The sequence below is a fragment of the Sander vitreus genome, chromosome 17 (assembly GCF_031162955.1).
Source record: "Sander vitreus isolate 19-12246 chromosome 17, sanVit1, whole genome shotgun sequence".
Classification (NCBI taxonomy): domain Eukaryota; kingdom Metazoa; phylum Chordata; class Actinopteri; order Perciformes; family Percidae; genus Sander; species Sander vitreus.
Window position 1 is genome coordinate 28,681,091 of NC_135871.1, and position 25,534 is coordinate 28,706,624.

Genomic DNA, 25,534 nt, shown 5'->3' on the forward strand with positions numbered 1-25,534 from the left:
TGGCTATTATTGTTATTGCTTTGTTTGATTGTTTTTTTGCCACGTCCCATTGAAGGCCCAGGGTCCAGGACCACGGTCCGACACTGGTCTAAATGATCTTTACCAATTTCTGGAACATGATGACATACTGTATTTGTCTTAGAGTCTGTACTTTCCTGATGTATTTGAAGTAAACAGCTGAAGGGATGCTGCGTAACGTCCAAAGCTGTAACTCGCCCCTACATACATTCAAAGCAGGAACATTGTGGTAAATGTTGTGTCAAGGTGGCGAGCGCAGGAGAGCGAGGACGGAGGTGCAAGGTCGGCGTGACAAAACAAATCAAAATCTGTTCCAGCAGAACGACCGATTCCAACACCTCCCCCTGCCTTACAGACATCTCCGACTCCCAGCTGACGTCAGGACGCCGCCAGGGAAACACTCACCGCTCACATTAGTGTGTGTGCATATACTGTATGTGTGTGTGTTTTCATGGATGTCTACCTTTCTAAGGATACATCTCAGTTTTCAACCCCCTAGGTGAGGATATTTGTCCATGTGACTTTTTCTTCCAACGAAGAATGTTGTGTGCTAAGAAGAGGTTGCGTTGGACTTTCTCGTTGGTTGTAAACATTCCATCATAATCTATTATTACACAAACATTATTTAATTGTAATGTTTTAATAACACATTTAATAGCTTTTAATTTCCATTCATTCAAAGTTGTAATAATATGTCTTATATACAGAACGACCTCATAGATTATGCATTAATATTATTATATTATAAGGGCATGGAGAGATGAGATGAACGGTGAAGTAACACCGACCGTGCAGTCACTCTTCATGTCCAAACCACGCTAAGCAATTGAATGATTTGATTTCTTGCAATGAGAGTGGAGGCCACAAAAATACAGACGCTACTCCTCACAATAAGAAAGTGTTAGACAGAAGAAACAGCCTTATCGGCCGTATGAGTAGAAAAGCTACACATTTGGTCTTGTTGTGGAAGTCAGAGAAGAAGCCACAATTAAAATAAGTAGAGGTGTATCCTGTTGGAAGCATGAATGTGATCAGTACATCTTGTCACTGCTTCCCATTGAGATTACAAAACACAGTGCCTGCAAAGTTGATATTTTGTGAGGGTGGCACAAAGAGGAAAGCCCATAGATTGTCCAAAATACAGACTGTTTATCCTCGGTCATTTCATGGCAATCTGTCTCTTAGAGTTTGGTATTTCAAATGAACAATTAAGACTTTTAGGCTGAAGGTGAAATGACACAGAATGAGAAAAACTGATGATCCTTCCTCTGAGGAAAATGATTAGTCACAGCTGCTTTTAAAGACCAGCCAGCTATTCCTTGATTATTGGTCAAGAAGAAAGTTTGACCTGACGGTGGTGAAAAGTCAGAGGGGCTTTGAAGTCATCTTAAATTATCCTCGCCTTGAGGAATAACTAACTGCTCCACATTTCCTGACATCTGGCCAGTAGTTGTGGAGATCGGTTGCTGTGAGGTGTTTGTGCTCCGTCTCTTCTAGGGGTTTAAACCCAACTATTTATCACGATTTTATATTGATTCTTTGGACAACGATACATTAGTCATTTCTCCCCAATTTCGGGTCACATTACTGCTGGGACGTGTCCGGTTATGTAGTATTTTACAGTATTTAGAAGCCTTTATTGGTGATTTTTCACAGTACACAGTCCTGCTATATTCTCTGTTGCAGTAGCTCCAGCTGTAGTGAAACAAAAGTGGAGCGGAGATTCCAGAAAACACACTGGCCAATCAGAGCAGACTGAGCTTTTTCGGGAGGGGGGGCTTAAAGAGACAGGCACTCCAAAAAAGCATCTCAGACAAAGGGTGAATACAAGAGCAGCAGCCATGGGCAGTATGAGAAGGAGAAAGTGTTTTTTTGTACATTAAAGCATGTTACCATGTCCTAGTACAAACACAAAATACAAGTATGAACCTGAAAATGCTATATAATAGTTCCCCTTTAAAGATGATATATTTTCACTTTGTATCGATAATACTGGAACGTAGAGGATTTATTCGATATATCAATCCAGATCAAAGTATCGTTACACCCCATGTCTTTTCCTCCCACTTTGTCCTTCACGTGAGTGTGAGTGTGCATGTGGATGCTTTTTTTTTGTGCACCTGTATGTGTGTGTGCACATGTCTATTAGATCAAATATATCAGAGCGGGTCATTACCAATTCTCAGGACAATTTCTGATCCTCGCCCTGTTCTGGCGTCGGAAGCCACCAAGGTCAGAGGCCTGGACGCCGAGTGCTCCTCATGTTACACACGAGCACGTCTGAAATGACGGCGAGATAGGCCTCATCGTGGTAATTATCATATCACTTTTCAACCAGCAGATATATGGAGCTCTGATAATGTAGCATTAATGGGAAATGCATACGAGGGGAGCGATCGATGGACAAATGACCCAGAACGAGGTGCCGGACACTCAGCAATAAACACCGACATTTATATGAACCAAACGACTGTGATAATACAAGCTGATTGGGATGAAGTTTCCAAATTATGTTACCACTTGAAATCATGTGCACGGCTTTAATACATTATATCTTGGGTTTCAAAAACATGAGCAATTGAAAAAAATAAAAATAAATATTTCATCAAGTGAATGGCTGGATAGAGACTAATATTGTGGCAACACATGATCAGTGGCAGAGTCGCTTTAAATCAGTGGAAGGGATTTTTTTTCCCCACAAAAAGAGCGATGGATGAATGGATGGATGGATGGATGAATGGATGGATGGATGAATGGATGGATGGATGAATGGATGGATGGATGGATGAATGGATGGATGGATGGATGGATGGATGGATGAATGGATGGATGGATGGATGGATGGATGGATGGATGGATGGACGGATGGATGGATGGATGAATGGATGGATGGATGAATGGATGGATGAATGGATGAATGGATGGATGGATGGATGGATGGATGGATGAATGGATGGATGGATGGATGGATGGATGGATGAATGGATGGATGGATGGATGGATGGTTGGATGGATGGATGGGTCCTAAAACAGAGGGCTTTCAAGCGGGGGAGTGGTGTTCGTGTCCTGGAAGAAGTTAGGGGGAAACAAGACTTTGACTCAGGAAAACAGGTGCTTGTGTCCTGTGTTTTAACCCAAAACACAATCTTTTTTCTAACTAGTCGTACTAAACCAACTAAACTCAACTGTCATGTGACCGGTCGTCACCTGACCGACCGGCGGTTGCAGTAATTTGGTAGGATATCATACAAATTGTTGTGTATACATTTTCATACAATATCATATGAACCTGTTTGTGACAATGCGTTAAAATGATGGGTAACACTTTACTTGAAGGTATCTACATAACAGTGACATGACACTGTCATGAACACATGACACTGTCATGACTGTCATGAACCAATAACCATAACTTGTCATGACAAAAACTGAATGACACTAAAAGAAGCATTAGGTCATAAACGTTTATGACTTGTTTATAATGTTTATGACACGTTCATGACAGTGTCATGTCCCTCTTATGTAGATACCTTCAAGTAAAGTGTAACCAAATTATGTTATGTTACGCCCCATGATGGACAAAATCATATTAAAAAAAACAAGGTTTCATGGACTCAAACCTTTGTTGATCATCCATGTCTTCCTCATTATATTTTTTTTATTTGTTTATTTATCTCGAACCATCAAGGTTGTAAAAACAAAACAAAAACACAAACGTAGTCAAATCTATCAGAATTGAACAACGTTCGAGAAGGAGCAGGCGGAAACATAATGCTTATAAAATCCTGCCCCTTTCTTCATAATATCAGATTATTACAAAACCAAAAATATACTAATATGATAATATGCTAGTCCATTTTAAAATGAAATAAATAGTTCACAACTTTTTTTTCAGCATTTTTCTGCTACCTGGTGCACATTTTCTGTTTTTTGAAAATCTTTTCAAGGCGGGGACATTTGACGCAATGCATTTAGCCCTCAAGTCTCTTCACAACAATTGTTTTATCAGTCCTTCCAGAAACACTTTAGACACGAATCAGACTCAAGATGCAGGACTCGTGAACAATCTTCATTTTTAGGAAGCAGCTGATGAGCTGACCGTAACCTATCACATTCCTACATAACACTTAATACGTACCGTATCTGCTGAGCCTATAACCTATGTACGTAACATTTAATACGTGACGTATTCGCCACACGCGAGAGAGGACAACAAACCAGTCCTTCCAGAAAAATGCGGAGTTTTTTTGTGATTGTGGCGGGAAAAAAAATCCTTGATTATGCGGCACGTTTTCTTAAAAAATGCGATGGGATATGCGGGGTATTTATGCAATTTGATGCGATGAAATTGCGGGAACTTGCAAAAACTTCGGTTTCATCGTGGCTTCATCGGGGGGTTTGCAGCTTTTCGATGATGTTCACGTCGCGTAATTACGTCACTTCATAACGTTCCCATGGCAACAGGGGAAAATGGCTGCACTTGTGTGAAGTAAACGCAACATTTTTCAACGTTCTGCTAAGATATATGGGACTTTTTTGCAACAAAAATGCGGGGATTATGAAATCATGCAAGCCCCGCATATTTTGCATGGAAATCGGCAATTTATGCGGCGAAAGTGCTGCGTATTTCAAAAAATACGGCCCCCGCATAAATATGCGGACTTTGGCTGATTATGCATTGAATTATGCGATCGCATAACCACGTTTTTCTGGAGGGACTGGTTTATTAAAATAAAAAGATTAAAACATGTGAGCCTTGTTGTTCAAAACAAGCTTCACAGTGAGGGATCACTTCATGTCTTTTAAATCCGTATTTTTGCTTCAACTTTTACCTAAACGTTTATGTAACCGAGCAGCTACTGTAGTCCTTTCCATTTATTCCCCCCCCCATCATCTCTCCATTCATCAATCCTTCCACTCATCCATGCATCCACCCTCTGCTTTATGGCTTTCTCTGTCTCCAGACCTGCTGTCCTTTCTCCGTCATTCTGTCATTTTCTCAACACTGGACATTTTGACTGTTCGGTAGTCTCAACATCAGTTAACCAGCCAGCCTGTCTTAACTCTCCCCTAATTTCTCCATTCTGTCACTTCTTGACTCCATCCATCAGCACACACCCTGCGCCCTGCATGACAGTCATCTTAAAATATCACTGCTAAAAGTCTACTTCAATTTAATGGCTCATAAGGCTGCAGCGTGAATATTTAGTGTGTGTGGCTGCCGCCTGGAGATTTAATCCGGTGCTGCATAATTGATGGAGAGACGTTGGAAAACTCACAGATCATTAAATGTGATAGCAGATTTGCCAAACACTTTTCAGAATAGTTTATGCTCAACGTACAAAGCCTGTCAGAGCTATATGTTTTACAGAGAGACGGCTCCTGAAAACTGGAGATGATGATGATGATGATGATGATGATGATGATGATGATGATGCTTTTCCCTTCTTCATCCAAACACTTAAACTGACTTACTTAGGCAGAGGACTCTATATTATGGCTTCACGTCCCTTGCAGAATTTTTCTGCAGATCAGAACATATCGGGCCTTTAATAAAACCGCTATATTAAAAGGTTCCAGCTTCTCAATGTGAGCCTTTGCTGCTTTTTTTATTTTTTTTGTCGGCTATAAATTGATATAAAACTTTTCATTGTGGGATTTTTGTCTGAAAAAAAACACCGGGAACTTGTGATGGTCCCTTTTCACTGTTCTAGATAGAAGAGTCAGCCCTAATAGCCAGACTCTTGGCTTCAGCTTTGGTTAAAATCATTGCAAACCCCCCCCCCCCCGAGCCTCTAACCTGGATCTTGATTGGCCAGCTGAAGTTGGACATATAGACGTAGAAGGTGATGTTGTGGTGAAGTCTGAAGTTAAACTTTTCACACGAGAAACTGTCACGGTGCTCCTTGATATTGGTCCTCGCTATGATGGGCATCTCCTCCCCTGAGATGGTGCCAGCTGTAAGAGGCAGAGAGCAGTTTAAGAAAAATACAGTACAACAAAGTGTAAAGAATCAGGATACTTTATCGGGTATAAAAAACACAAAACAATCAATACTGCAACAGAACTTGTTTGCATCTCAACGGTGTTCGGTGTCCATCTGGTGGGCAGCTAGCAGAAGCTGCGGTGACGTGGACAATGTTTCTTCAACCCTACTGAAGTCATTCTGATTAGTGTGTGTGACACGCCGTGCGCTTAGATCGTTAAAAGAGGGCCCTTAGTTTTTTATGAGCTGCCTGATAAAGGTGAACAGGCAGCAGGGGCCAGAGACACACTACTGGGGTCAGGAATGTCAACAGCCACGGTGTCCCAAAGTACGTTGTAAATGTCAAAATAGGCGAGAGAAAGAAACATGCCAGTCTTTTTTTCGCATCTGGATCTTATTGGGGCCTTATAAGCATCCTAGATGCAAAATTGTTTTACACAGAAATTTTACTATATTGCGATAAAAAAAACTACATATTATATGTATTAAAAGTGATGGATTTTGGATGGGTTAAGGACTGTGGCCCATCAGCCGAGCTGCTTTCACTGTGAACGTCCTTGTAAAGATATTTTTACACAGAAAGTGGTAAGCGAGCAGGTTGAGAGACATAAGTCTTGATTTTAAAATGTCAATTTTGTACCTTTCATCTCACGCAGGCAAATTGTGTCGGTGACACCTCGCAGTAATTCAGAGCGATGCGTGTAAATTCCTCTAAGCGCTGAAGTGGTCTCATTTCAGTATCCTTCAGAGCACTATCAGCATGTGTTAATGACTGAGTTCTTCAGACGTTGTAAATAAAATATTTCCACCTCCTGCTTTATCAGGGCCATTAAACACTCCGTACTGCACACAATCGCAGACACAGAAAAGACCCAGTCCCAAACCAAAAGAGGCTGTGGGCCCCGAGACACTGAAAGCAGAGTGCTTTTATCTTAATTGAACTCAAGAGGGGAAATGTGTGTAAAACAGCTTAATGCCAAAATTTGAAAATAGCTTCTGATTGTGTTTGTCAGGAGGGGGAATCTCCGGGAGGCGAGCAGGAAGTAGATCTGACCATTTTACTGAAGGACACTTGACCACTAATGAAAGATACTGACTGTGTGATATCTTTAAGACTGCTAAGTGGCAAAGCTTAACAACCAACCACTGCATTAAATTCAAGTCAAATGACATGTTCTATCGCAGCTCAGTTTGTTTCATTAGACAGTACTGAAACGTCCTATTATAAAAAACTAATGGGGTGTTTTTAAAGAGAAGATTGCTTTTAAAGGTCCCATATTATGCTTATTTTCAGGCTCCTACTTGTATTTTGAGTCTCTACTAGAACATGTTTACATGCCTTAATGTTCCAAAAACACATTATTTTTCTCATACTGTCTGTCTAAATATACCTGTATTTACACTCTGTCTGAAACGCTCCGTTTTAGCGCCTGTCTCTTTAAGACCCCCTACTGAAAAATTGGATTGGAAAATGGATTGAGTGTTTTGATACTTTCACAGTATTTATATAGCATTTACAATATGGAACCTTTAACAGTTTTTAGTAACGTTATATGTTCTTTATTAAATTACCATTTAAAAGTCTGATTATAGTCTAATCAGCCAAAATGAGTAAACTCACCTGTGGGATTCCATTTGTTTTGCTTCCATTTTTAATGGACTTCAGAGAATCGGAAAATCAAACAAAAGCATTATCAGGACAAGTATAAATACGTGAACGTGCTCTCTACCTGTTGAGCTTAAGGACCAAGTGATGTTGAGGTTGAAGTTGTTCGAGGCGTTGATGGACATGTCGAGGTTCTTGTTGGCCTTAACACAAAGACAAAAGAAACACATGCAGGGCTGGTGTTACTGAGCTGGACATAAACAGCAACACTTGATTTTGATCTAAAGTGGAAGCAAGTGTTACACTGTGGTGGATGAAAGCGGAAGATGCAGCCAAACACAATGCAAAGCCTTGGTTCCTTTATTGATTGCTGGGTGGATTTTGCAGTTCATGTATATACTTTTTTAAACTTATTTTCCTTCCAGTTTGCCGCCCTTTTGCACTTTGTGTACATTTATAAAGTCCAACAGGAGACTTTTACTTGAGCCTCTCCGTGTTCTGCTCAACTTGTGTCACCTAAGGCGTATTTAAATCTATTGGCCTCTTTTTGTGTCAGTCCATTGATTTTGTCTGCAATGCTGCATCGAAAATTCCACTTTGAGTTGTATCTGAACACAGCTTCAGGCTCTAAGGAAGAAAAGCAGGTCCGATAAAACTCAAGATCACTGTTGACAGCAGATTCCTACATTTAGAGAGTGAAAGTTCGATAGCTTCTTTTAAAAACAGACTTGGGGCATTCTGGTGATCAAATTGTCCTCCCCGCACATCAGGTTCCTTAGGACATTGACCGGTTCAATTTCAGTTGCGGGCCTTTGTCTCATTGACTTGAACATATTTTATTAGACAGGTCTGATTCAATTCAACAAAGTTCCGATACAGAGCATGAAACTCAAAAATATTTTTTTAAAGAAGAAGAAAAAAAGATAAACAAGGCCAACCAATCAGTCGTTTGATAAGTCTGGCTCAAGGGATGTACATTGTTGGGATAATGACTGACATCCGTTGAGCCAGATGTCCCTCCCCTCGTACTATCGGGACTTAGCGCCATCCAGGACGGTTGTGATTGGTTTAAAGGTCCCATGACATGGTGTTCTTTGAATGCTTTTATATAGACCTTATTGGTCCCCTAATACTGTATCTGAAGTCTCTTTTATATAGACCTTATTGGTCCCCTAATACTGTATCTGAAGTCTCTTTTATATAGGCCTTAGTGGTCCCCTAATACTGTATCTGAAGTCTCTTTTATATAGGCCTTAGTGGTCCCCTAATACTGTATATGAAGTCTCTTTTATATAGGCCTTAGTGGTCCCCTAATACTGTATCTGAAGTCTCGTTTATATAGACCTTAGTGGTCCCCTAATACTGTATCTGAAGTCTCTTTCCCGAAATCCAGCCTTGGTGCAGAATTACAGCCACTAGAGCCAGTCCCACAATGAGCTTTCCTTAGGACGTGCCATTTCTGAGTCTGTAGCTATTGAGGAGGAGGGGGGGGTGTAAAGTGGAGGGTTGGGGTGTGGCCTTGACCAACTGCCACTTTGCTCGTTTGAAAGCCATGATGTCTCTCTCTTGGGTGGGCCAAATTCTCTGGGTGGGCAAAGCAGAAAAAGGGGAGGTAACCTTTCCCCTTATGATGTCATAAGGGGAAGATTCCAGATCGGCCCATCTGAGCTTTCATTTTCTCAAAGGCAGAGCAGGATACCCAGGGCTCCGTTTACACCTATCACCATTTCTAGCCACTGGGGGACCATAGGCCGGCTGGGGGAACTCATATTAATGTTAAAAAACCTCAAAAAGTGACATTTTCATGCCATGGGACCTTTAAAGAAATACAAATAAGACAGAGCGTTTTTTTCCCCTCTACCAGAATAGACAGATGTCGGACCATACCCCATCGCTGACACAGCACTGCAAAACAGTCGTTTGATGTTTAAGATCAGAAGAGTGTCACAAGTATGAGAAATATTAGTCAGATTTACTTGGAAAAACTTCCTGTTTTCATCCTAGATTAAATGTAATCTAGGATTACCCCCCCCCCGGTGTTACCTGTTCAGGTGTAGCCATGAAGTTGATGCTGGTGTAGTGGCGGTCATCTTCCTGAAGCAAACTGAAGGTAAACTGGTAATCGATCAACAGGTTGTCTAGGCAGTGGCGAGAGAGACAGACAGGAGAGAGAGAGGCAAAAGGAATCTAGTCAGAAAGCAATACACTGCTGCTTTATTAGCATCACAAGTCAGATGTTCTTTGTGGCGACGTGTTTCAGTAACAATAAGGTTCTTTCTGGGGTTTGTTTTCATTTTTTTTGTGTAATTTAGTCAGAATTCCAATTCCAAATAAAAACCTCCACTCCGGCTCTTTTTATCGACGACGCCATGAAGCACAGACAGATTTATGAAAGTCAAAAAATAGACGTTGACCGCGAGTCGATATTCAATTAGATGAATAAGACTACAGTGGTGGAGTTTTGGTCAAAGATGCCAAGCAGTGACACAATAAACCAGGAGAGCGTATGTGCGTATGATCACACGCACAGATATGTTTTATAAATATGAACACGAGCGCTCAAAATCAGGATGCCATTTTCTTAGACAAGCAAGCGGTCCGATCAATAGAACATGAGTGAGAGTCGAAATGATCATGTTCTATCAGAGATTTAATCATTCTTTGAAAGCAGCTCCTATTGAGTGTCTGGAAGCTGCTCAGCGAGACAATGACCAATGTACAGAGGGAGAATCACAGTGATTCAACATCTGGACAGACAGCAGGAGCCATGCTGGGTCACCTTGTCTGCCTGCCTGATGGGGGAGGAAAAAAAGGGGGGGGCGGTGGTGTTAGTGTGAGATGCATCCAGGGGCAGCTCAGGTAAAACAGACTCAGGCAGGCAACAATTATTCTTTATCTGAAAGACAAGTTTTTACTTTCATCAATCACACCAGTTATTGTAGTATTATATCTCACTACCACAGTTATTGGTTAGATTCCAGTAGGTCAGTTAATGTGAGCTGCTAGACAATCAGTTAAAGTGAAAATGAAGGAAGACAAATCACCAAAAATGCCCTGACATTTCCAAAACACAATTCAACTTACTTACTCCCATTAAAAAAAATATTAAAAACACACGTGGCATGCGGCACTGCATCGCTGCTTGCAAATGGGAAATAGACAGTGGGTGCCTTTAAATTCTGTGTTTTGTTGCCGCAATTAGCCAATCACGGCTCAGCCTGACACAAACTACCCTGTTGCTTCGTAATTTAAAAGACTGATTTGTGGTCTGTCAACCTTCCTCACAAATGAAGGAAACTGTGCTCTCCATGTGGCTTAATCAGTATTAATAATGATAACAATGACTGTACCTATGTAGCACTTCTTAAAAACATGTGACTTTGATTGGTATCATTTTTCTGTGTGTCAGGTACCATGAGTCTGTTACTACACATCACTTCTTAATTACAAGTGGAGAGTAGAAGGTTATAGGTAGGTTAATATGTTCTATAATGTCAGTAATGGCGGGAATAGCAATCCAGTGCATCCAATCGCTGCGTCACTGCCTAAATTCTATCTATTCTCAGCTGCACAGAGAAGCTGTTCAGCAGTCAACAGCCGAGGACTGTGGCTGCGCTGCGGACAGTCAGTCATTTCACCAACTGTATAAATGTCCGTGAAAAAGAACATCCAGTGCTGTTGCAGGTAATCTGTTGCTGTCTAATGCTGAGTGGCAGCAGTCAGCAGAGACACTGCAGTAGCTTTTCAACTTACAGAGCACAACAACTGTGTTTGTCACACACTGAGCAGAGAGAGAGAGAGAGAGAGAGAGAGAGAGAGAGAGATGTTTAGTTATTATCACCTTCCTTTCAGCTTTACAATCCCGGGGCGTCACCAAGACGAAAGCAAATTATGTTTGACAAACACTCTTGTTTTGTTCAGCCTTCATGGCAAGTTAGCCCGAACAGCAGATATCATCAGATCAAAGACAATATTTTTCCCAAACATCCCTCTTCCTCCCTCCCTCCCAGGCAGACGTGCACTGCTGCTACTCAGTTGTTTATCCCATAAGGGTCGTCAGTACAACTTCAGAGTATTTGGGTTTTTTTATACTTTGTGTACGTTGTGTGTGTGTCTGTGTGTGTGTGTGTATACTTATGTGTGTGCATGTGTTCACTTCTCAATGCATCCAGTATGTACTCATCTGTATCATGGGTGGTTGCCCACATCTACCTGCTTGTGCATGTGTGTTTGTGGGGGTTTACAGGTGTCTGCGTAATTAACCAAACACGTGCGAGTACAGCACAACAAGCTCCACCAGTCCCTCTGTGTGTTTCCAATATGTTTGATTTCAAGGCTGTTAGGAACCAGAGCATCAGCCAGGTTTAAAAGTTCATCTCGTCTAATTACAAATCCCATCTGAGAAATCTGACAGCAGTTTCAATGAGGCAAACTCAATTACACGCGTGCAAGTGAAAACTCCCACTCTGGATGAATCGTATCAAGTTATCACTAAAGGTATGAGCCATCCCCAGAAGAACTGCAATAGAAATAGTCCATGCCAATTTCTCAGGTTCACAGATGGGTGATCTTATTACCATAATGTGTAAGCTGATTCAGCCTATATGAAACAAAACACTGAGGATGGGGAGTGAGAAGGCAAGAACATAATCGGATATTCCAGCAGTCTGCTTCGAATTAAGATGTGAATTTACCTACAATGTCAGTTTTTCAGAATCTCTAGCTGAGGTTTCATTTAATGCTTGTTAACAACTCATTATTTCCCATTTGCAACACTGCCAGGCAGAGCGCAGGCCAGGCATCACAGCCTCACCTCGTTGAGAAAGCAGGTTAGAGCCAGGGGAGTAAACACAAGGACAACACAGAGTCCCCATCAGGCCTAAATGGAGTTCAAGGTAACCTGGAGGTAATGTAGGCATGAGGTTCGGTGACCCCGATTTATTAGAAACTCACTGTTCCTTAACACCACAAAGATCTTTGGGATGGCTAGTCACAACAATCACCAACTGGAGACTAGTTACTGATTCTAAGCACGCAAAATGCCAGGGATACACATGAAATCAATACATTTTTTTTAAAGGTGTTGGGGATGGTGTAATGGAAGGAGCTTAGTTACGCGCACGTCACGGTGCAAGGGTGTCTGATAAAACGGCACGGATGGAAACACCTGCGCACTCAATATTCCAATCAACAGATCTATTTAAATAGAAAATGTTCTTTTCCCAGTGGGGTCTTCATCAGGTCAAACGCATTCACAACGGTAACCACAGTGTGGCTAAACCATCATGACCGGTACCTGGTTCAACTTAACTGTCTTGTGAACGGTTGCCGGTCGCCGTAATTCCGTAGGATATCATGCAAATTGTCGTGCATACGTTTTCGTAGGATTTCGTACGAACCCGTTAATGACAATGCATTTGCAGGGAACCCGCCAAGGGTTCTCAAGCAATAACACATACCAATGGATAGTTCTATAAATACATAAAAGGAAATATATGAAAATGTTGAACATAAAATATAAATACAGATATTATACCCCCACAATATTATATTCCTCCTCCTACCTATATCTCCACACGTCATACGCATTTATTGCAATATCATCATCAAATACAACTAATCGAGCTTTGAAAATATTTTGGTTGTCAGTGTCCCTTAATAAATCGCAATGTTTGTATTTTTTTGCTACTGTAAATCTGTTTAATGTGAGTATACAGTATACAGTAGTATTGAACTGAGACACAGCCAATGTGTATATGTCTTCTAACTGGTGTGTGTCCTCCCAAAATGTCAGATACTGGATTAATATGTATTAAAGTCTTACTGAAACTTACTCAGACTGACCTAAAATCAGCCAGCATTCTTAGTGATCTGTCAAAGGGTAACTATTGGATTGCTAAAAAGGAGTTTTGGCCTGATAGGACCAATTAATCCCACGTTGGATAGGGGTCCTGTCGGCAAATATCGAGGCATCCTGGACTGACGCCAGATCCTGGTCTAATGAACGGCCTTAGGCCAGGAACGTTTGTTGATTGATGATCTTTGCTACTACAACTACTTTGAGGTCTGAATTGGCCCCAACATTCACTAGCTTACATTGCATGCGTCTTTGATATAATGTTAGCGCTATAAGAGGAAATCTAAATCATATCTAGTCGAAATTGTTCATCTCTCTCCATTCATATTTTGGACATTACATCATCATTCAGTCCTATTCCGTGCTGCCCATCACGAATAGTCGTTTTAATTGGGATTGTGAGGCTGTCAGTAAATATTGGAGCCACTGTTGTTCGGCCTTGACTAAGCTTTCCCAGCAGGCCTGAGGGCAGCGTGCGGCACCGGCTACGGACCGACTGGTGTTAGCCAGTCTTTCCAGTGGTGGGACACTTGGTGGCCGTCCTTAATTAGATGTCCCTCGTAGCTGACTGAGATGGACTATGACAGCGGTTCATTAAAGCATTGTCCTGGCGATGCCTGCTCATACACGCTAGCCCGTCTGGGGGCAAACTCATTAAATAGCAAAGTTGCTTTTCATCAATTGACTGGTGGTTCAATATGACAGTGTTAACTGAACCAAAGCATCGCTCTCTGCACTCAATCCCCGATTGAGATGAGCAACAAAAATAGCTGGACACTCATGAAGATGAAGTTTCTGCTACTAACATGACTTCATTCTGTGTTTTCGTCCAACTGCAGTATTTTACAATGGCAAACCCTGCATCGGGACATCTTTATTTTGTCATCTTAAAAAAACCTGTGTATGCTTTTAATTTGTGTTTATTATTATTATAATCTTCTGTTTGCGCTGAATACAAACTGCTTCAATTGCTCTTTATTCTGATGGAATTGATTTGTTATCCGGGTTATTGTATCTGATTGTAACAGCTAGGGGTGAGAGAGGGTGAGCAAGCTGTCTGTATCGGTGTATTTGTAGTGTATGTTTGTTATAACGTTGTTCTGTCTGTATGCGTTTTAGAATTTTGGATTTGTGTTTATAGGACCGCGTCAAAAATAAGATGCTACTTGTCAAGGGTCTATCCTTCAAATACAGTTAATTAATATATTGATGCATTTGAGTTCACACACTTTCTCAATCACATCCGCCCAAAATAAAGCCTCTCTCCAGAGAGCAAAAATGTATTTGATGAGTTGTTTCACACACAAAAAAATATTTTCATAGTAATAAAGGAGTTTGTCACCATATGCATTAGTGAACTGAAGCACTATCATCAGTTTTTTTGAAAGATCTACCATATATGTTTAAGTCCTAAAATTCTACCAGTACAATTGTCCTTTTTAAAAAACACACATTTTATTTCTCACTATTTCACATGAACTTTTATGTGAAAAAAGACTGTCCTCTCTCAGTAGCAAAGGAGGAAGAAGCGAGATGTTGCTATAGAACTGCAAACCTTTTAGAAAATAGAATCAAAAGCTCAAGAAAAGGCTAGCTACGCACCAAACACAACAAACTACTTTGGTGGTTGGACTAATTTGGCATTGTATACTGCAGTTTGCATCAGTCAATACGGACTTTTTCCTAGCCTGGATGCCAGCCGACCTTAGTCCCGCCCACAACATTTGAGGTCGGGAAGTTCGGTCTGGACTTGATCCGTTGTGGAGCAACTATGCTCGAACCAGAGCTGTTCGGACCAATCAAATTGTCAGGGCGGGCTTTATACGATGATGGACAGATGATCAACAGTAACGTAATCAACCACGTCACCAAAGAGCGCTTGGGTTGAATTTGTTTACAACAACGATGGCTGCAGCTGGAGAATTGAGATGTGTAGATTCCGCCATCGCGTCTGTTATAGAAGATATCGACAGCGCATTCATTTTAAAAGAGGAACAGAGAACCGCGATCACGTATGTATACACATTGCCACACCTGTCCGCATGACGCGGAAACTGCCGCCTCTGCCTTTGCTCTGTCGAAGCCTGCCTTTGACTGGCAGCTTCTGTGACGTCTGTCTCCGTTGCTCTGATTGGTTGTAGGTCTATCCAATTAAGTGCAGAGGCATTTACTTTCCTGGTTCGGTTGAAACACGCCCCATAATCACAGCCCAATGGAGCAGAATCAGACTCATATTCTGACTAGAGTCTGAGTATGACGACATCAGGCTAGACATTTCCCTAAACGCATCTTAACCTTATCTTTCATTATTCACTTAATTATTCACATTCAATTTCATTTCATTTGTAGTGTCAAATCATAACAGACGTTATGTCAGGACATTTAACAGATACAATTCCCCCCAAGAAATGCATTTAGTGCGACAGCGGCGACAAAAAATCTCCTTTTAACAGGAGGAAACCTGGTACAGAACCAGACTCTAAGTGGGCAGCCATCTGCCTCGCCCAGTTGGAGAGAGAGAGAGACAACAACCTACTTTATTAGGTATGAAGACTTGACAGTACTTGTTAGTTTGAGACAAATTTCTTGTTGGTTTTGCAGCAATCTCGCTAGACTGTGGTAGAATCGCTGTTATATCCGACGGAATAACAGCGCTTTTATCTATAGCATGTGCCCCCTCACTCATGTCAGACGGAGGCTTGAATCCAAACACACTGCTGGCATAGTGAGATTGAGCACACACACACACTACACAGTCTCTGACTACTACAGTAGTTCATGTTCAACAAGTCTGCTTACAACGGACTTTGAAATAGCACCGCTATACAAATGGGTAAGACAAAAGAGAGGCAGAGGGACAGAGAGAGAGGCGAGTAGACTGCTAAACATGTGTGCTTCAGAGCAGATGTCAAGGGGGCGGGACTTGTGATATTCAGCTGCTTGAGTGCTTGTTTGATCGACATAACGGCCTTCTATTCACCTTTAAGGAGTTTGAGGCAAGTGCTTAACCTCTATTCCTGGTCTTCTGGTTCCCTGTAAGTCTTTTGTGTCACGGCGGCTGCTTTCTAATGCTGACAAGCAGCCAGTTGCTGCCACATGGATGGAATAAATCCAGCCTGATGTACTCTCCGGCAGCAGAGAAATATCACTTAAGGTCAGGTTGAATACAAGCAGCCACATCCTTCGACAGACACTGCAGGTAAGTAGGATCAATCTGTGTCACTGCAAGTCCCTGTGTTTAGAGTGGTTAACCGCCAGTTTGGCTTGGGACCCTCAAAAGTGAAGCAATAAGCTTGTTCGAGATGAGTTGCGCCTCGCCTGTAAAGTGGACGGGAGCAAGCGGCTGCAGTGGGCGCCGACAGAAAGCTATGATCAAGTCGGGACAGTTCCCGGCCGTTACAAGCGGCCTTCAGCTTGTCAGGAAGGGGTCTAAATAATGCTCCAAAGTTAGGCTACATTTTGTTGAGGGGAAAACTGGCATGGCCTCTTTCAAAGGAGTCCGCTGACCTCTGACCTCTCCAGATATCTGAATGAAAATGGGCGTACCCACAAGTCTCCCCTTTACAGAACACGCACACTTTATGATAATCCCATGCCGTTTTCTTTGGCAACTATCATGTTTTTCCCAAATGATTTAAAGATTTTTAGTCATTCTATTATGAAATGGCTTGAGAAAGTAGTGCAAATAGCTGCCATAAATGGGAAAATAATCTCTTGGCTGAGCCACGAATGTTTACAACATCTAGCTCCCACCCAGGTGTGTATCCATGTGTGTACCTCTGAGTTTGCTCTCTCTTATTCAAACATAACCTACCTCGTTTCATAGACAACAGAAAAGATAATGTGCCATTAACGACAGCACACACTGTGATGTCGCCAAATGCATCTCTGAAAACACAAACCACTTCAGCTGCAGCCATAGAGATATCAAGGAGCCGTGCACCTACAGACTTTAGGAGCCATTCAAATCTGCACTTGTGTAGTTCTTCTTCTAGTTCATCTACAGCCCTTCACAATACTGGGCAAGGGCATTGCATTAGTGCCATCTAGTGCCTTCAAACCTCCGTCCTGAATCCAGCAGACCATGCAATCCATGAACTACACAATAAAACAAAAGTTGGTTTTGTGATCAAAGACATATTTGAGGTGACCAGTGCAAACTGCGGCACGACTCCTTTGATTGCTGTATCCTTTCGAGCCTCCGTCATTGAAACAATGATAGCCCCACTCAAGCTAGAGGGCTATTGACATTGACAGGACTTGAACTTTATTCTACTGTGTTATAATATTATAACTGATGATGGCAATTCTTAGACTGAAAGTGTGTGTGTGTGTGTGTGTGTGTGTGTGTGTGTGTGTGTGTGTGTGTGTGTGTGTGTGTGAGGGAGGGAGCATGTGCTTGTGTGCCACAAAACATCTGTTTTGACGAGAGCATTCCTCCTCCGTCTGCCCTTTAAAAGGAAAACCAGCAATTTGTTGCAAATGAGCTGAGTCAAATGTGATCCCTGTGAGCATCTGGAAACAGGAAAACAAAGTCCTGGGGCCTGTTTCACAAAAGCAGAATATATAAATCCAGGATAACTGATAAAGCGAGGCTTGACCTAGTCTAATCTGTGCATCCTGGCTTGGTGCGTTTCACGAAGGCCAAGCCAGGCTAAGGAGGAGCGACTAGGTCGAGCCAGGCTGAAGTAATTCAGATAGATGCGCGTCCAACGGCTTTCCTAAAAAGACCGCGAGGTCGATCACAGATTTACTGATGCCAAAATGTAGAATACGCATTGTACATGCTTTATACAGAGTGAGCAGCAGCTTCTTGTGGAAGTATGATGACGTGAAACACTTTATTTGTATAAAAAGAAAAGAAACACGGCCGCTGTAATGAAACAGCGAGAGAAAGCGTAGCAGACGATCACTGACCGACATTTTTATTCAGGAAGGCTAGCAGGGTTAGCATTTAGCCGTCTGGGTACATACAGCAGATGATAATCATGGGACACAGATGGACATTGTACACAGAAACAGACTTTAGCTGTGTGTGTGTGTGTGTGTGTGTGTGTGTGTGTGTGTGTGTGTGTGTGTGTGTGTGTGTGTGTGTGTGTGTGTCTCAGGTGTAGTGGCGGCAGGGTACTTACAATAACATGTTCCTCTGAGAGGGTTACCAAGGTAACGGTTCTCTGAGTCACATCTGGACACAGGAAAGACAGGTGGAGAGGGAAAGACAAAGAAGAAGAAGAAGAAGAAGAAGAGAGAGAGAAAGAGCAAAGGCATTAGCAAGGGTTTAGTTTTTACAAAGACACGTTTGTGTTAGCGTGGTTGTGTGCGAGTGTCATGGGGGGGCCCTGCTGCAGGTATTGTCTTCCCCCAGCTCTTTGCGAGGGGATTTCCCACGACAGTCCTGTCCTTGCTGCTCTCTTTTTTTCCCAGAAGCGCCCCCCCCCTCCCCACACACACACACACACACACACACACAGATAATTATGAGAGAGAACACCTAACCTCCTGAAGCCAGAGGTTCCCCAGCTTAAATATATGGGCTGGCTGAATATATACTTATGTTGATATATGTTATATATGTTGAGATATATAGAGATATATATATATATATATATATATATATATATATATATATATATATATATATATATATATATATATATATATATATCAACATAAGTACACACAAGTAGGCAATAGTGCGACGGAAGTAGTATATTAAGATATGTTTCGGAGAAACAATTAGGTTTTTTTGCAACTTTTCAAGACCATAGAGATATATTTTTATTACAGTATCTCTTTGCAGTATCATTTTTAATCCAAGTAAAAAGGTTTGTTTTGTATCATCTCTTTCATTCAGATGCTTAGTTCTCTCTTTGTATTTATGTCACTGCCGGTTGGTGGAAAACTAAATGGGAAACATAGTTGACATATTTTTGACAAGGCAAGAGCAAAACACTGTGACATTTCAGTTCAAGTACAACCACTTCTGTCCTTGTGGATATTTTTCCAAAATGAAAAATATTTATCAGGCACTGCCAGTCACTTGTCAAATAAGAATCTACAAAGCTTTTAATTTGCATTTCAATTTGACATTTCAGCCATTTCTCTGTTATTCACTGTGACCAGTGGGAGGTTGAATGTTTTTAAAAGACATCATTTGACTCATTTGTTGGACAGTAATTGGCTGCAGTTGAAAGTCTTGACCTTTAGGTTAAGAAGAAAGTCTCAAATGACCAGTCAGCTCTGCCGCAATATAAAAACAATAGATTTTTCTTTGTAATGCTTTCTCAAAATACGTACATAATGGGATTAGCATGCGTTTTAAAGAGCCTCGAGGTGCAGAAACATAAGTCCCTCAAGGATAATGCACATTTTAACACCCGGCAAAAGTAATTGAAAAGAAATATCACGGTTAAAGTTTTTTGGGGCGGTATCATCAAGAAATGTACATGCTTCTGAGGCCATTAAAGTGTCAAGATGGAGATGCGTGCCTGAACCACAGATAGGAGAATTATTGCCTGGCAGTAGAGAACAAAAGCCAGAGGTATTACACTTCCACTGCCAAGACATGTTAAATAATGTGGTAAGAGGGTCAAATGTATTTTTATCATACAATTGTTATTATAATATCAAGGCTTTTTCTGTGTGTGTGTGTGTGTGTGTGTGTGTGTGTGTGTGTGTGTGTGTGTGTGTGTGTGTGTGTGTGTGTGTAAGACTTAAAAAGAAACTCCCTGGTTATCAAACCCAAATGCAGATATTTGACAAATTTGACTAAATATGGAAAGTAAATCATCCAAAGCACCCCAGGATAGAGCCCGACCGGTAAAGGATTTTTATATATTCCGATCGATATTCCGATATATCGGCTGATATACATTTTTTTTTAAAAATCCTGAAATGCGTAACAAAACATAAACCGATTTCCCTAACATTAGTTATTTGTAGTTATTTATGAGTCCTCACTAAAATAATATAATGCAGTTTTAAGATAAACTTGTTTGTTTTATTATCACAACAGAACAGAGGAACATCAAAATATATTAAAGTTCTGATAAATAAAATGTATAAAAATACAAACTTAAGATATGAAACTTAAAGGGACACGAGGGTTGCCAACAGGGAGGTTGTAGAGCGTCCTCTGGTGGACAGACTATGTGACGCAAACACTCAGAACATGGTTGAAGGGTGTTTTGTCCGTTTTTATTTTATTTTTTTAATATAAATTTATCGGCCATTATAAATGCCGATACCGATAGTTTGGAAAATGCCTAATATCGGCCCGCCAATATGTCGGTCTGGCTCTACCCCAGGAGTCCACACACTATTTCACAGTGTAACAGATGAAGGGCTGGAGGACTCGGAGAGAAAGAGAGAGCATGGAAATGAAAGAATGACAGAGGAAAGAAGAGGAATAAGTGAACAAGAACATGAGGGCAGGTGAGTTTTACAGTGTTTGTGAATTCATTTTTCTATAATCCCCGGCCAAGGACGAGGCCTTAAAACCCTGACTGTCTCACTGAGCTTCCATCCTGAATCAGGAGTAAAGAAAGACAAGTAAAGAAGCAGAATAATACTTTGGTCTTGGACTTTGTTTTGGTCAGTTAAAGAGACTACCTGACGTCTAGACCAATATGTTTACTACGGCAGCACTCAGTGATTCTCGTCTTACAGCATTAATACAGAATGACTTACTGGTTGTCATCTGCATTAAAGACAGAAAAAGGAAAGGAGGATAGATTGAGGGAAAGAAGGAAAGAAAGAAGAAGGAAGGAAGGAAGGAAGGAGGATCGATTGAGGGAAAGAAAAAGATTGAGAGTAGGAAGCAAAGAAAGAAAGAAAGAAGAGGATAGATTAGGGGAAAGAAAAAAGGATAGATTGAGAGTAAGAAGAAATGAAAAAAGCAAGGAAGGAAGGAGGCTAGATTGATAAAACAAGGAGAGAAAGAAAGGGGATAGATTGAGGGAAAGAGAAAGAAAGAAAGAAAGAAGGAAAGAAACAGACAAAAACAAAGAGGTGAAGGTGAGAGAGGCTTTTAGAACGAAGAGTTTGGGCTGCGGAGAGGAGACTTGGACAGAGAGCAGCGTGGTCTCAAGAGGACTCTGGGACTTTAAAAGCTTTGGAGTCGCTTCCAGCCGACGGCCACAAAGGAGCGCATTGAGGACTAAGCTTATTCCAGCACAACAAGATTTATTGTGATAAATGTGATGTCATCAATTGCTCTCTTTAGAGCCAAATATGATCTATAAAATCAATGTGACATCATGACTTCGCATAAACATACACGCCGACTTTCTTAAGCCAAGTGGCGTGTTATCTGTACGCATTTTGAGCTTTCAGTGTGTATGTCTACGCTGTATACAGCGCACGTAAACATACACGCCACGTGGCGTGTTATTGCCGTCTTGCCGTGTTCTCGCGAGAACAACGTTATGATTTTTTCAGAATATGGGCACTTTAAGCTAGTAATGTATTATTCCATCTTTAAAACAATAACTTGACCAAATTTTACCTCAAAAAACAAAGCTGCCCAAAGCATCAACAGAGCTAGTCAAGTAGCTAGCAAGCTGCTAGTACTGCCTGACCGTGCCCTGAGGCAGACACTGGCCACGTACAGTATGATATAGGATTTTACATGCATGGGTTCAGAGAAGAAGGATAAGCAGACTTGTAGGCTAGGTAAGGGGCGATGACGAGCTATGTTCTCTCCTGGGGGACACTTAAAGTCCTGGACGCAGAGCGGCAACAAAAAAGGGAAGGACACTTAAGCTGCTTACCACAGCCTAATGGGGACAAGATAAGGGCCACACAGGACTGGGTCGCCTCATCACTTAAAACACACTATGAGTCACATGCACGCACGCACACACACACACACACACACACACACACACACACGAGTGACGAGTATTTGTGCTCTGCTTGCTGTTCCTATAAACCCCTGCAAAGATAAACAACTTAGAGATTAAAGGTCACAATATTGGTGCTGCATGCGCGTTTGTTTTTGTGTACGTAATTTAATTTACTCTATGAATCAGAAGATGCTTCAACTGTTAACATTTTTTTTTACAGGCATCAGAAGAATCAGGGTGCAGTTAGTAAAACAGAAAACATTCCATTTGACAAACATCCACATGCACTCTCTGTCGCTCCCTCTGCGCAGTCAAGTACAGTAAAAGATGCAAATTAGCAGGCAATTAGTGGAGTTCTCCACATTTGGAGCGGAGGCCAATTAAAGCTAAACCAACACAATCAAACAATCAGTCAGAGAAAACAAGGAGAAATAAAGTGGAGGCTTTAGCAGAGTGAATGTTAAGGTGCTGAAGAAAAGACTCAGGTCTCATGCGGTACAAATAAGATAAAAGTCCCGACAGGGTTAGACTTTAAATAGATTATTTACTACACTTAAACAGCAGAGGAACATCTGGTGAGCAACTGGTTACCTTGAGGTTCTGTAGCTCGGGTATATTCCAGCAATCCCGACCTCTCACGCTCACGCTCTGAGCTGCCTGTAACAGCTGTTACAGTTCACACATTCATATTGGCCTTGTAAACACACGGTGGACTCGGTGAACACTGGCTTTAGATAGGATTTTCTGTAAGAGTCATTTTTTTACTCTGCGGGCGTCACAGGCTGAGGATGGTGTCCAACATTTTGGTCCAGAGAAATATCTCTCGACAGCTACTGCTAATATTGATGAGAAATTTACTTTAATGTTCATTGTCCCCAGAGGATGATCTTCAATGACTCTGGTGACCGTTTACCTTCAGGTGAAAATAGAACTCCCATTGATGGTCCAAGGTACCTTTGAAAAGTAGTGGCTGGATTTTGACACAGAAAATAATCTTAATCTGATGAACAATTCAAAAACATTAAAATGAGCATGTTTATATTACTCAAAGTAAGTAAAAAAACAAAGTGTTGTATCGTACAGAAGCTCAGGTATCATCGGGTATTAAACCCTAAATACTGATAACACTTTGTGCGCTTGTGGGTGTTAAAAGTGCGTGTATTTATCTGTGTCTACAATATATAGATCTTTATGCAATTATGGCTAAAAAAAAAAAAATTTAAAATTGTGAAGCACTGATAGAGCAAAAGGACAAACAGAGAAAGAAAGTCCTTTTCTGTTTTATGGGAATAGAACAGAAGATGAAAGACGGACACACAAATCCAGTACCAGAGAAAGAGACAATATATTCTCTCACACACACACACACACACACACGCTGCTACTTAATGGCCCCATTATTTCTGACTTTGCACAGAACACACACTCTCAAATATGCATCCACACACCTGATGTAACCTGGAGCGCTAACCGTCCGCCCCCGAGGGGGGAAATTGCTCGTTCATAATCAAAACGACAAACAAATGGCCCCTGGCACACCATTTTAGAGTGACTCAAGCAAAACAAACAGCGCTGTGACAGAGAGACATTTAGAGAGAGACAGAGGGGTGGCGGGGGGGGGGGAGTCGAAGCAAATCAAAAGGTGAAAGCGACTGCAGCACAGTGTGGCTTAGAGATGCACAAGTGAACACACACAAAACACACGGTTTCTGCTTTCAGCCTCTGTGGGGTGCCCACCAGAATAATGAATTATTCGCTGAGAAGAAACATTACGCTCAAAAACCTGACACAAAGTGAACAGAAGTACTGAGGCTCTACGGCCAATTCAACATTTCACTCATACTCAACCAATTTGTAACTAGCATGATAATCACACTGAGGTAAAACACCGATCAAAGTTGACAGGTAACATGTGGAGAGAGTCTTTTAGTGTGAGGTCAGGTTGATGTCAGGAGCGGGGCTGAGGTTTCGGATCACTCAAAGGTTGTGTTGAGGTTAGCGTAAGGCTGTAAGAGGTGAAAGTCAAAGTTAAGGTTTAGAAAACGAACATAATCGGCAGCAGGTATTATTTAAGATGTTATTGTGATGTACTCTCACTAGATCAATCAGTTTTACGGTTTGAAATGATGTCAGTCTGTATTCGTTTCAACATGCGTCATAAGTGAAAGACATCCGTATTAAAACATCTGTATGTTTACAGATTAAGCAGGCTGCTTAACAATCCACACTACACCGCCACTTTTAAAATCAATAATGACAACATTTGTTCAGCTTTTTTCCCCAGTGTTTGATTGTTCTGTAAATGAAAGAATCTAATCAAACAAAGAAATCAAACACCAACACTGCAGTCTCCACTGAACCATATCGGACTCCCCCAGGCTTCCCCAAGTTCACTTTAATAGTTTTTAAGACCTTTTTAATACCACGTAGGATGAACTTTAACGGCAACTTCATGGCAATAAAATGGAATCTCAGTGTGGATTTTAAACCTCAGAAAAAAAACTTACCAATGTACTCTAATAACATAAAATGAATTCAATATTTGCCACATTTAGAACTTTTATGCAATGAAACTAAAAATACTATCCATCCATCCATCCATCCATCTTCGTCCACTTATCCGGGGTCGGGTCGCGGGGGTAGCAGCTCCAGCAGGGGACCCCAAACTTCCCTTTCCCGGGCCACATTAACCAGCTCCGACTGGGGGATCCCGAGGCGTTCCCAGGCCAGGTTAGAGATATAATCCCTCCACCTAGTCCTGGGTCTTCCCCCGAGGCCTCCTCCCAGCTACTAACAACTAAAAATACTAAATAAATATAAATGTTACACTAACTAAATGATAAATGTAAGACCGCTGTAATTTAATACTTTGTAAATAAAATGTAATACTTTTAAGGAACTTAAGGATACTTTTTAGAATATTACATTTAAGACTTTAATACCTTTAAGACCCAGCGGGAACCCTGTAAACACTTTACCAATACTGCTCTAATATAATGGAAGAAATTACAAGCACAAGTTTACCACACACACACACATTTGGTGGTATTATAATCAATAAAACATACTAGCAGCTCAAATAAAGACACCAAATGTGTCTGACTGCTTCAGATGTCTCATCATACTGTGGACACACACACACACACACACACACACACACACACACACACACACACACACACACACACACACACACACACACACACACGTCTCTGCTTTTT

General features: G+C 41.3%; 1 protein-coding gene across 1 annotated transcript in view; it reads right to left on the reverse strand.

The window, feature by feature from the left end:
* LOC144532834 (attractin-like protein 1) overlaps positions 1-25,534 on the reverse strand; it is a 287,336-nt gene that overhangs the window by 137,939 nt on the left and 123,863 nt on the right. The window contains exons 22-25 of the mRNA XM_078273772.1: positions 18,600-18,652; positions 9,654-9,748; positions 7,735-7,813; positions 5,819-5,976 (exon numbers count right to left, since the gene is read on the reverse strand). Coding sequence (XP_078129898.1) covers positions 5,819-5,976; positions 7,735-7,813; positions 9,654-9,748; positions 18,600-18,652 — 385 coding nt within the window. The remainder of the gene's footprint in view (positions 1-5,818; positions 5,977-7,734; positions 7,814-9,653; positions 9,749-18,599; positions 18,653-25,534) is intronic.